The sequence below is a fragment of the Vidua chalybeata genome, chromosome 4 (genome assembly GCF_026979565.1).
Source record: "Vidua chalybeata isolate OUT-0048 chromosome 4, bVidCha1 merged haplotype, whole genome shotgun sequence".
NCBI lineage: Eukaryota > Metazoa > Chordata > Aves > Passeriformes > Viduidae > Vidua > Vidua chalybeata.
Genome location: NC_071533.1, coordinates 49,143,084 through 49,156,600, shown reverse-complemented (window position 1 = coordinate 49,156,600; position 13,517 = coordinate 49,143,084). Strand labels below are relative to the sequence as shown.

At 37.9% G+C, this 13,517-nt stretch overlaps 1 protein-coding gene across 4 annotated transcripts in view; it reads left to right on the top strand.

Annotated features, from left to right (window-relative positions):
- The first annotated feature begins 4,196 nt into the window (after positions 1-4,196).
- The window catches only part of SLC30A9 (solute carrier family 30 member 9), a 32,724-nt gene continuing 23,403 nt past the window's right edge, over positions 4,197-13,517 (top strand). Inside the window, exons 1-6 of one of the 4 annotated variants that reach the window (XM_053940135.1) lie at positions 4,198-4,325; positions 6,127-6,303; positions 8,643-8,705; positions 11,409-11,508; positions 12,204-12,296; positions 12,522-12,604. In XM_053940135.1, the coding sequence (XP_053796110.1) occupies positions 4,229-4,325; positions 6,127-6,303; positions 8,643-8,705; positions 11,409-11,508; positions 12,204-12,296; positions 12,522-12,604 (613 nt within the window). In that variant the 5' untranslated portion in view covers positions 4,198-4,228. Of the gene's footprint in view, positions 4,326-4,956; positions 4,988-5,290; positions 5,398-6,126; positions 6,304-8,642; positions 8,706-11,408; positions 11,509-12,203; positions 12,297-12,521; positions 12,605-13,517 lie in introns of those variants that run through there. The other 3 variants (XM_053940138.1, XM_053940137.1, XM_053940136.1) reach the window with 3 other exon arrangements.

Genomic DNA, 13,517 nt, shown 5'->3' with positions numbered 1-13,517 from the left:
TGGCATCCTTCTCTCTTTGCAGAGTATTACACATTTTTAAGGGAATTAGTTGTTAAAGAAGATTCTTGCACTTCACGGGCGTTTCTAATATACTGCCTTTATGCACTAATTGCGCTTATTCCACCCACATTCTTGTATTTATTTTTTTTTTTTCCCTTATGAGCAAAAGAATCAAGCTGCTTTTAAGCGGGTCCTTGCTTGGTTCATGCAAGAAATGATACGAGGAGTGGAGCAGCAAGAGCTGGATGCTGGTACAAGAAGCTTCCTCCAGTCCTGTGTTCTTATGCATGTCTGTATATTACTGAAGAGAATGAGTAGTTGTTTCAGTATTTTATGTATTATGTACCTAGTATTGTTTTTAAAAATTTAAAGCTAGCTTTCTTGCTTTTGGATGAAGGTAAGTGCTGCTAACCTTAAGAGTTCTTCTTCCTTACTCAGAGGCTGGACAATTTATTTGATTGTATGATTTGTCCATTTGAAATGAAATAGAATTATTCCTCCATGTGCTAATTTTATTCCAAACCACTGACCTCTAGTGGCTCATTTGCAACTATGAAGATAAAAAATTTAGCAATGTAATGTGCTCCTCCTGAGTCTATTGGCTAAAGGAAAGTAAGTTTCCATTTAAATTTCTCACGAGAATAATGCCTCTTCATGATTTACTGTCCTTTAGCAGTCACTAGCTGCTGCTGGGGTTGAGGACTGCTGCCCCCAGTTTAAGAAACTGCAGATGACTGCTGATGTTAAGGTGAATGAACTGCATGTGAATAACTGAAAACACTTATCCATGTGCTGGAAATGAAAATATTTACTTTCTGTTTATGTAGATCTTTCACCCAGTGACCATGAAATAGCTTTACAGAGCTGCATGACTCAGAGTAGTTATGCAAGCTTCTCAAGATGCACCATTCTGCTTCAGAAGAGTCATTCCCCTCATGCACTTGCCTGTCACAAAATATTGTCTCATTTTCTGTGAATTTAAATGGTTTGCCTGAAAAACTTAAAGGCTGTTTGGGATCACTGGACGTTATGTGTTCACACTTTTTTGTACTATTGATATGTAGCTGTGTTAACTGTATATGTGTAGGATCATAAAAGGTACAAAAATCAAAAGTCTTTCCCTTTTCCCTTTTTCCCCCCTTGCTGTGCTATATGAGAGACCCACAAGGCAGGATATGATGGGAATCCTGAAGAGTAATTTAAACTATATTAAGTCAATACCATCAGCTCTTCAAGTGGATCTGGGGACATTGTAAGTCTCTCTCCACTGTATGAACTTGAAATATTTAATGAATTTCAGATTAAAAAGATACTCACATTTGCTTTATGTTACTTCATTTTTCATACAAGAAACACTAAAAATCCTTCATTTCTTATTAGCCTTTACATATCATATATTTATTGCTAGACAGTAATACTGGAGAATTTCATCATGATGGATTGTTGTAGCTTGAGTAATACAGTCAGTTACTGAGTTATTTTAAATAAACAGGGATGAGGAAAAAAGTTTTCAAAGACCTATATTTCAATCCAGTCACCTGTCTTTCCTGGTCTGCAACCAGTTCTATGTAAGCTTTTCAAGTGTCTCCATAAAACAGGTTCTAAATCTTAAAAGGTTGTAACCATAGTCCCTGTTCTTCCCGAAGACCTGGTAAGGCAACTTAACCCTATAATTTTTTTGTAGGCAAGGTAATATGCTGTATAAAAAAGAGTTTTAGAGTTTTTGCAAAAGGAGGCCTGAGGAAATGACTGATATGGTAGCACGTCTCCCCACCTCTTATGAGCAACGTACCAGGATCTTCACACAATTGGTTCCCTAGACAGAGGTTCAGGTGGCACGAAAGCCCAAGTACAAGCATAGTATATAGAAATAATATTTTTTTATCAGTTTAGCATGTAGCAACTTGAATGAGACTTTACATTTATTTTTTTTACTAACTTGATTTTATGAAATACAGACTTAAAGTAGCCAGTTTGGATGTCCTGAAATACCATACAATTTAGGATGTTTCTCTGTTCATTGCTAGTGATTGATAACTAATGGCTGAGATGTTCATAAATAAGGTTGATATTTTTTCTTAGGATGCTGCAGCTGCATGTCAGGAGTCTTGGTACTTCATTATCAATTGCTTTAAGTACTTGGCTGTCCCTTGCAGAATAGGCTGTTATTGATGCTCTTTTATTTGCTTTTTGTCTCCATTTGTTTTCAGTGTTTGTCAATATAAAGGGTCATGCACAGCTGATTGTGTAAATCCTGGTTGACCACCACACTTAGTATCTATTAATCTGTCTATGATATTCCAGTTTTATTCTTTTCCTTCCTGTTTCATATATACAGTGCCAAAACTAGACAAAACAAATTCAGTTATTCAGATGGATAAAAGAATATCAAATAGTTAGTGGTTCCATTTGGTTTTAGAGAGGAAACAATAAACCTAAACTTCGCATCTCTTCTAGAGTATAGCAGTGGTTCTTCAGGTACAAATGTTTCAAGAATTTCTATATGCTTTCAAATATCTTTACATAGGGGAAAAAATTAGGGAACACTTAACCTCCTCTTTCTTTTTCTTTTTTTACTGTTAGGCTCTTGCCAAAATAAGCAGCCAGCAAATATATCAGCTGCATATTAGACTGCAACATTGACCTCAGCTGTGCTACTTTACAACTTGCAGTCAATTTAGTATTTAATTCCAGTGCTGTACATCTGGTACTTAATGATAGAGCATCTGTTGCAATACTTCTGAATCATTTGGTATGGCTGCAATTGTACTACTGGGAAGATGAGTGTTAATTATTCTGTGAAAGTATTCTACCTCAATCTGCCTCCCCTGGGCTTCTAGGAAAACTTGTTTTGGCAATGCAGCTCACTAGGTAGCTGGTAAAGATGTGCCAACAAACTTTGTTTTAAAATCTAATTGTGTATGTTAAAGACAGGCACTGTAATAACTCTCCTCAGAGATCAAATGCTTTGTGGATTATCAGGTACATTAATTATCCAAATTCCTTATCAACCTAACTTCTGGTGAGCTCCCATGTTCCTCCCAATGTGCAAATGAAGACAAGGAAGCCCGAGACATTTTCTCAGTCATATAAACCAATATCAAAGCTATACTGGGAAAAAAAAATAATGTAATACAGTGCCAGTGGGACTGATTACAGGCATGGTCCTGAGCCAGGCTGTAGGTGAGCAGGGCAGGAGGTGTCACAGCTGGGCACAGCAGCCCTTACAACCCTGGAGTATAGGATCAGATACATGGCACTCTCCCTGGAGGAAGACATAATTTTAAATCTCATTTTATCAGCACTGATCTAGGAAGTGCATTTTAGGGGATGGCTTAGGCTAGGGGACCACATTTTCATCCAGAAATCACACAAACAGATTTAGTGTACATATTTTAGTGTTGTCTGTGTGCAGGGAAAGGCAATGAAGCTGGTGAAGGGTCTGGACTACAAGTCTTGTGGGGAGTTTTTGAGGGAGCTGGGGGTATTTATCCTGGAGAAAAGGAGGCTCAGGGGAAACCTTACCATTCTCCACAACTGTCTGAGAGGAGGGTGTAACCAGGTGGGAGTCGGGCTCTTTCAGGTAGCAAGTGACAGGATGAGAAGACAGTCTGAAGTTGGGCCAGGGGAAACTTAGATTGGACACCAGGAAGAATTTACTTCAGGGTCATTAGACATTGGAATGGGCTGTCCACAGACAGGTGGTGCAGCCACCATCCCTGGAGGTCTTCAAGACTGGCTGTGGCTCTTAGTGACATGGTCTAGTCGACAAGGTGCCCTTCGATCATAGATTGAACTCGATGATCTCGGAGGTCTTTCCAACATTTTTATTTCTGTGACCCTATTAAAAATTCTCTAAAGTGTTTTCACCTAAGAAATTCAACCCGCGTGCGTTTGTTACACGTATGTATTACCCCTCCACCAGGCACAGCAACAGAGCAGGGGCTGCTCCCGAGGTGCCGCAGCTGGGGCCGAGCCGCCGGCCAGGGCGAGCCCGGCGCGACCCGGCGCGGCTCCCCGGGCCCGGCGCAGGCGCGGCGGGCGGGGCGGGTGAGTCAGCGGCGGCCCCGCGGTGCCCCCGCACATCCGGGTGCCGCGGCGCCGCCCACCGCCGGCCTCCGGCCACCGCCGCCGCCGCCCGGGGCCAGCGGGGCTCCGCCGCAGCCGCGCCGGCCTCCGCCGATGCGAATCGCCGCCCGCCTGCCGGCCGTGCCGAGCGGCCGCCGCCATGATGCCGGCCCTGGCCGCGCAGCGGCGGGGCTGCCGCGGCCTCTACCGCCTGTACCTGCGGTGCCAGGCGGCGCCGCGGCCCCGCGCCTGCCACGGTGAGTCCTGCGGGGCCCGGGCCGCTGCACCGCGCCGGCCGCGGCTCCTAGGGAGCTGTGACGGAGCTCTGCGTTTGCCTGGGGCACAGCTAGTGCTGGCGCTCGCAGGCGGTGGTGGCAGCCGGGGTCCCTCCCGAGGCGGTAGCACCGCTCCCGGCTGCGAGCACCCGCGGTCCGGGGAGCGCCGGCTGCTTTCTGAGGGTCGGCTGTAAAAAGAAGGAAAACGTGCAAGTGTTTTGTGAGCGCGGCGCGGGGCCGGGGTGTCCTCGGCCGGGCTGTACCAGCCCCGTCTGACGTAGAGCAGGCGCGTCATGCCCGTGCTGGGCCGAAGTTTGCAGTAATTACATAAAGCATAGCATGGTCTTCCAGGATTTGTGTTGGTCCGAGGAGCGAGTCCTGGCTTTTCCTTTAGGCTACAGATCTCGTGGAATTTGACTTCTGAGCAGTTTTGCCCCTTTTCGTGTAGTCGCGGTTAAATTGCAGTAAATGCTCTTTTTCTTTAGCGGTTTCTTGCGTGCGCATGAATTAGTAGGAAAAATGCCCTCTGAATGTGTTGATTAAGTTTCCCCTTTTTAACTGCTCCAGTATGACCAAACCTTAGCAAAGAGCACTGCTCATCTTGTGCCACGTATTTATTGTAGGGTTTTATAAATTCGTAATCAGTAAGTTTAGTGAACTGCGTTGAGTTCAGTATTAAGGGCTTTTGTCACATTGTGACAGTAAGAGCTGTCCTTTTTTGGGGAAATTTTTCCTTCAGTAAGGTTCAGGTTAGTGCGTGTAGACATGCAGGTGTGCAGAATACTGAAAAAGAAAGGAAAGCTGTTCAGACTTTTACAGAAAGGACAGTTCTGTAATTTTTTTTTTTTTTTGTGAGGGATGTGTTATTAATGGTTAAGTGTTCATGCTTTGTATGACTTTATTTACTGGCACCTCTTAATTATTATTAAAATGTATTTATTTTTTAGTGAGTGCTTTTCAAAGCAGTTTCCCTGCTGCATTTCTGGTTGGAGGTATTATTTGCCCTCTCTACAGAAGTATTGTGCTCCCTAAAAGAAACTGATTGCTAATACAGGTTGGTCTGTACTGCAACTCTGCTTTTGGCTGATCTTTTGAAATGGAAGATTGCCTACCCAGGGTGGTTTCTCAATGGACTTTTTGCATATTTATCTTGTAATTTGTCTGTTGTGAATGCTGCAAAATTTAAGACACTTCCCTGTAAAATCTTTTGTACAATGTTGTCTGCTTTTCTATGTGATTTCTGTAGCAACTGTATGATTTGCAGTTATTTGCAGAATACACAGTTCAGTTTTTCTTCATTAGTAAGCCATGATTTGTACAGGGTGTGCAGAGAGTGAAATGAAATGGCAACACTGGCTAATGGTTTTGTAGTGATCTGTATTTGTTCTTTTATCAATATATGTTTTTTAAAGACTTTGAGGCAGTATGACTAGAATGAGACAACGTATCAGAAAGCCAATCTTGTCAAATAGCTTTGGTTTTGGTTTTTTTTTTAACCCTTAAGATCATTCAGAGGTCTCTGGGAAAAATGTACACTGGAGTGTGGGAAAAACCCTCTAGTGTTAGAATGAAATTTAGAAGTGGATGTTTGAAGGGAGGCAGTGAAAGCATGCTAGGTACTCTCATTTTGTAGTTCATAAATGTGAGTAAAATAAGTGTGGGTCAGTACTTACAAGCCAACTTTCCATAACTTATGCTGCCAGAGCAGGACTGCTTTCCCTTCTTTTTCCTTCCAAAATGGCTGCCTGAAACAGTTTTTTTTTTTTTTTCTTCTCTGTGTTAGGATGGAAAGTGTCAATGAAAAGTGGAAGCCTGTCTTATATTCTACCATCTAATCGCCTGCCTGTGCAGTTGATGAGTCAAGTGAGAGTTTATACCTCCAATGGTCAGAAGAAAGATCTTGGATCAGAAGATACAAATGGATCAGCCCGTGGAGAAACCCTGCATAAAGTTGAAACAGGTAGTACTAAGCTACAATAAAGAGTATTTATAAAAATGCCAAAGCTTAATATATTTGCTGATAACAAGTTTTTTTAAATTGTATGATATTATGATTGCAGATTTCTTAGTATTTTTGGTTGTGGGTATCTATATAGGAAATTCAAATGCGTAAGCAGGGAGGAACACTGAAATTTATTTCTTTGTCATTCTGATATTTTAAGGGTTTAAGTTTAGAGTAATCAAATTTAAAGTGGTGGTGGAAAAAATGTGGATGTTGAAAGGACTTAGGTAATTTAAGGGATAAGAAATGTAATGTATTACTCATCTTTCACAACTTTGCTTGTTTGTTTGAATTTTTTTTTGTATTATTTCTGGTGTGTTGTGTCAAAGGAATTGAATGAGCGCCACTGTTGAGCATTGTGGCATCTCAAGGCCAGGCTATAAATGACTGGTAAAGAAGGTTGAGCTGTTTCATCTGCTGTAGCTTTTTAATCTGACAGTTGTTACAACTGCAGCATTCACATTAAACATTTGATGCAGTGTGCATAACCTGACCCTCCCTGCTGTTCGATTGTTGATCTTGTGCTTGTGAAATTCAGAACTGTCTTGTCCTTGCTTCATTGTAACATCCTCTATTTTTGATGCTTATTAACTGTGGGACTGCACAGATACAGGCTCGGAAGACTGTGCTTAGGAGATAACAGACGCTTTTCAAAATGAAAGCTCTCTTTCTTTGTGCTTTTGTCTACAATGGAGTGGTCTGCTAAAGAAAATTTCTTTTTCCTTGTCAGGATGGCAGATATTTGTTCCTTCTTTAGTAACTTGTAAATTCCTGGGGCTGGCAACAGTCTTTAAAAGCTAGTAACTGTAGCCAGCTAAGAGGATTACATTCTGATGTTTGGGAGTACAAAAGTGACTCTTAAACATTGTTCACTCTTGAAAGTTCTACCTCTACTTGTCTGAAAAACAGTGATTGTGAATGGAAGTATTCTGTATCCTTTTTCCTCAATGATGCACTGTGATTTTGCTCTGACTCTAAGCCGAGGTAGTAAACTTTGAAAGGGTGCTTGATGTACATAGATCTCTTTGCATGGATATAGTCTTAGTATTTTTGTGCCTTCCCAGGTAAGAAAAGAAAGGAACAACAAAGGGATTTTGTTTCTTTTGTTTTCAAGTGAAAGGGGTGAATGTTTAAGGAATGCTAGTTAGTTATGGTGCAACCTTATTTGCTAGGTAGTAAGATCAATTTCATAAATTTATAAGTGTTATTTTTCAAAAAGGTATGCTTGAATTTTTATTAGCTGTAGTTCTCAGTTGCTTTTAGGGTGTTAACTAATTGCCTGATTGAAACATAGTTATGTAGTGCAAGCTTCAAGAGAATCTGATCTTGAAATAATTTAAGTACCATGTTAGGCTAGGAGTACTTCATTACTTAACAGTAACCTGCTAAAAAAAAATCTTCATTGTTAAAAAATACATCACTTTGAATAAGGTAATTAATTTTGTGAATGGTTATGAATGTGTGGCAAACCTCCAGTGTTATAGAGTGGTAGGGCACAAAAGAGTTGGTATGTTGGTTTGGCATGTTAGAACCATAAGGTTTTTGTTCTGAAAGCTATGTTGAGATGTATGGGACAAGGATGCAATATTTGCTTGAATTTTCAAGTAATACCTCTGGTTTCTAAGTAGAAATCTCACTGAAATTACTGGAATTTCTTGTTTTCCAAATATTAAAATTCATTTCACTATTGAAAGTTATATTTTGTTAGGTTTTTTTTTAATTGAATCATATTCTCAGGTTTCAAAATCAGCTAAAAGACTTTGTTTTTGTTCCAGCTCAACCTTATTACATATGAGTTGTGGATTTTAGTTTAAATATTCTGTGTTTTAAGGAGCTAACTTTTTGTAAATGAAGATGCTTCCATCCCTTAAAATTGAATCCCATGTTGGAAGCTCTGAAATGCTGTGATACATAGCAGCCATAAGCCATATAGAATTAATTATATTTGCTAATCTAAAGTTTTGCATAAAATTTGTCCCAAAGCACAAATGCACTGTTAAAATACTTTTTTTTTTTTTTAATTTGGGGTGCTTTTTGAAATATGTTACAAATTGGTGTCCTTCTGCAAGCTGCTAGAAGTTTGTTGATCAATGCTATATTAAATATTTGCTTTTGGTTTTTTTTTTTTTTTTTGTTTTTGGTGTTTTTGTTTTTGTCTATTGAGAGTTTTAAATTTTCTAATTGCCAGGGTGCAGTGCAATATTACGATATGTTCTAATGTTATGTCAGTCAAACTCTTAACTAAAAAGAAAAGTAGGTACTCCCATATTTACAGGGAGATTAATTTTATTTTACAGGACAAGATACAAATAATGCAGGCCAAAAGCAGTCTTCACCTAAACAGCCAATCCAAGTAAAAGGTAAAGAAAGTGTATTGGAATTTTACTGCTGTTTGCTAGTAGTCAAAAAAAAAAAAAAAAAAAAAAGTGCAAGGAAACTGCTCCTCCTCTTCAATTGTGTAAGCAAGTTAAGTGAATAGCATTTTAAAACACACTTGTGTGCCAGCTTTGTTTGGTACTGTTTGTTTGAAAATGACTCATAAAAAAATCAAACATAGCAGTATTCCTTCTAATTACTCACTCTTCTGTGTTTGTTTGTAATTTTCAGTTAAGCTGCAGAGTTCAGCAGGAAAAGACTGATTTGGTTTTTTTCACGTGTTGTTGCAGTCTGTCCTCCTTGCATGTTTTTAGGCATGTCCATTCCCCCTCTCAGACTTAATGTGGCTCAGCTGGATACTTGATCTTCCCCATTCCTTGTTCTAAGTCTTCCTCTGTTCTTTCTTATTACTGAGTTAATCTAATCAGTGTTGCTTCTAAATATATTTTGACCACATGAACTGCCTAATCTGAGTTCTGTAAAATTCCCATTTGTGTGTAGTAATGTGGTGGGCTTGGCACTGGCTGGACACCAGGTTCCCACCCAAGCTGGTCTCTCACTCCCCTCCTTAGTTGGATAGGGTAGAGAAAGATCACTCACCATTTACTGTCATGGGCAAAACAGATTGGACTTGGGGAAAATCAGTTATTTTATTGCCAGTCAAGTCAGACTACAGTACTAAGAAATAAAAACTGATAAAAATACCTTCCTCTAACCCTTCACTTCTTCCCAGGCTTAATCTTCTGCTTTTCTCTAGCTTCTCATCCCCAGTGGTTCAGAGGGATGTCAGTTTCTTTAGATTTATTGTCTTTAGTGTATGCATGCAGGGAAAAAATGCAAGGTAGATAGGTGAAATTTCTGTTAAATAATTGTGAAGATAGATATATGTTTCCGTAAGAGATTTCCATCTCTTAATTAAAGATGTGCAAGGAGAAATGTTTATGTCAAGGATTTTGTTAGTGTCTAGAAAGTGGAATTCTACTCTTAAAATGCTGCTCTGATTTAGAAACTTACCTATCCAAGTATTACTAAGTATTAGAAAGTAACATTTTTAAAGGCTCACTAATCTTAAACATGATTTTTGAAGTGTTTTATTTACATCATCTTTTGTTGAGCTTGTCTTTATTTTGGAAACACCAAATAGGGTTTTTTTTTCTCTACATTTACTACTAATTTTATACAGTTATTTGAACTAGGAGTAGGATTGTTAGGATACTGTGCAATATACAATTACAGTACAATATATACAATGTACTGTAATTACAGTATCATAAATAATTATAGTATCATAATTTTTTTTAATTTCAGTGACATTTACCTGTATTTATGAAAGGTGAATTAATAAGTTTTTGATAAATCCATAAGTTGTTTTTTAGTAAGGTTAATATGATTTGGGTATATATTTGTTTTAAATAAAAGATGGGAATTGTTCTTGATTAAAAATTATCAGTCTGTTCTAACCTTAGTAAATGGTGTACTGTTTTTAGGAAATATCTAAAATTTTTTTCATCACCTTCACTCAGGAGCTTTGTGTGATGAATGTGATTATTCAGGGACTTAAAAAATTCTTCAAGTTCAAAGTGGATGAAAGAAATCAGATTATTATGATAAATATTGATACCTGTGCTGTTAGCGTGTCACGGAGAGTCAAGCAATGTATTTTGCTATTAAGCATCAAAACCTAGAAATAAGACAATGTAGAACTCTGGGAAAATTTTTCTCAGAGTCTTTAAAAGCATTATCTCTCTGTAAGTATCCTGTGACTTAAGGAGTACCTCTGGACCAGCTATAGAAATTATATCAATCCTGTGATTTACAAGAAGCTCATGTGTGCTCTAAAGTCTTCTCACCAGTAGAATCTGAGCTTTCTGTTTTAAGTTGTATTTGGTAATGTTAGTTACGTTACAGTGTTAGTTGTGTTATTCTTCTGACTATAACTAGTCTTCCAATAAACATGTTTTTAATGCATGTTAATGTACAGTGATTTACATTTGAGAATAAGATGAAGTTATGTACATACAGACAAGTAGAAAATAATAACATAAATTGAAAACTCCATTTATAATTTTTCTGAATGTGTGGTATTCTTTTCCTTGTGCGTGAGAATCCTATGTGATGAGTACATCTTCCAGACATAAAAATATTATAAATAAAGAATGTATGTTTTTAACTGTTATAAATGCCCAATGTTAAAAGTACTAATTTTGAACATAATAGTTGAGAAAAATGATGTATACAGTCTGGCTCATTTCTCTGTATGCTCTGCAAAGGTGAAAATTCTTATCTGCAGAAAGTGGACTTGATTATTGGAAAAAATAGCAATGGAGCAGCCTGTTGCTATTTCAGTTGTTAGACCAAAGGTTTCCAAATGGCTGTATTTGAATGCTATTTATGTAGCCAAGCACCATCTCTGACATCAGAGTTGGCGAGGTAGCTGACAGTGGCAGTTAGGTTTGAGAACCCTGAACTACAGCTGAGAAAGTAGCATTTTTTGGGGTAAATCATTCTACCTTACTCATTTCCACAATGAGGAAGATGCCTTTCTCTTCACTGTCAATTTTCTGTATCACCGATGCTGTTTTTCAGATTTCCACTAAGACATATCGCAGTATGACACTAGATTGAATTAGTTGTTGAAGTTTCTGCTGTAGTCTCTATGAGTGACATGTGTATTTATTTTTTTAAAGTGAAACCAGTCCTTAAAAAAAGAGAGTATGGACCAAAATACACACAGAATAACTTCATCACTGGAGTCAGAGCAATAAATGAGTTTTGTCTTAAATCCAGGTATGATGAGTTTTAGTTGAAATTCAAATTCTGAATATTTGTTCATTTCTGCATGAGAAGTAATTGTGATTGTAGAGTGATTTTGCACAACAACATTTCTAAATGTTTTTGTGGTGTACATAATTGTAAATTAGTTCTGGCTTAATTTTACAGTGGACTAGGAGCTTCCACTTAATATTCATGTTTCAGTACTTGCTTCTTAAAGTAGTTTATTTGTACTTATGAGAGCATGAATCTAGTTTGGGGGAGACACCTCTGTTCCTCCTGTTTTTACATAATTGGTGTAGATGCCCTAATGTGTAGCTCAGCACAGGAAATTTTATTTGTTTCCCCAAGCAGCTTTGTTATCTTCAGCCTTTTGCAATTTGTGCTGGGAGTGTAAATTTTGGGATTAAATTTTCTTGTCACGTGACTTCTGATTTCCATTTAGAGAAGCTAATTCATAAAGCCTCTTGTTTAGCATATGTGCACGTTATCAGTTGCATACAGATCATTAATTGAATATTTTACTATTTAGTGTTTTAATACTTTGGCTTCAGTGTGTAGTATTTCATAGTATTTGAAGTAGACAACTTTACTTTTTTGGTACAACAAATTAGTAGTATCAAAATGGTGGCTCATCACCCAGACATAAAAGTCAAGTTAGAACAATATGATCTTTTTCTTACACTAAACTCTTTGTCCACTTTCCTTAGTGATTTAGACCAGCTGAGAAAAATTAAACGACGAAGTCCCCATGATGACACTGAGACTTTCACGGTGTACCTGAGATCGGATGTAGAGGCAAAGTAAGAACATTTAAAAAGGATGATATAAGAGAGAGAGAAAAGAGTTTTAAAAGTCAGGTTTGCAATGTGGAAGGGCAATAATGTTTTCAGTTTTCTATCTGAACACATTTTATATCCTGATTATTATAATTACATTGTGCATAAAAAATTCAACAGTATGGTTTTATGCTTGAAAAAAAAGTTGCATGATTAGGAACATTATGACATTACTTTTACTTCATGCAGGTCTCTTGAAGTCTGGGGTAGTCCAGAGGCTCTTGCCAGAGAAAGAAAGCGACGTAAAGAGGCAGAGATCAAGTACAGAGAAAGTGAGTATAGGGTTTTCAAATACCTTGAAATGTCGCAAGGAAGTATGATTGCTAGAAATCCACAAGATAGTGTTACTATGTTGAAAACACGTAAATTTGTAACTATCAATTGCTGACTAGGTCTTGTGGTTTAATCTTAGAGTAAAATGTTACTATCTATGCAGATACAGTCTGTTACTATCTTGCAATTTATCACCTTTGTGATGTGGGAAGAGCATACATTCAGTGGAGATCTGTAGACATACTTTTGGAAGGGGCTTTCAAATTTTAGATGATAATTTACATTTTCAATGCTTTTGCATTTTATCTAATTGAGAATTTTGAAAAGAGTTAAAACTGATCCAAATATTTATACCATGCTGCGACTTGTTAATTTATTCCTCTGAAAATAATTCAGCTTGCCTTTGTGTTTCAGAAATCTTTTTTTTTTTTGGTGTAATATTATTTTTGTTATCCTTGCTGGTATTATCAGTAACATGTACAGCCAAATCAGTAGCTTGTGACGTATTTGGATCTGTCTAGTCAGTTAAAATCACACAAGAGGCAATACTGCTTCAAGATACTTCGTCCAGTTGTGTACCTTAAAATGAGAGCTCAATTTTTTTGTTTGAACAGATATGCCACTAGAACACCCTTCTGTCAAAAAAGTTTAGAACTGCAGACACCTGTTAAGCAATCTGTAAGTGTACTGAAAGTGCAGTCAGGAGCCTCAAAAATTTTATTGACCTGAAGAATAATTTTTGGACATAAATAAAATGCCTGAATTTGCAGAAGTATATTTTGAGTTTTTCCCTCTGTGCCTTATCATTTATTGGTAGAAATAGTAACAATGTATAGGATCATAACAGATTGTATTTGGCATTTTGCATAAGTGTATAACATGTGTTTCTGATTAACAACATCAAGGGAGGAG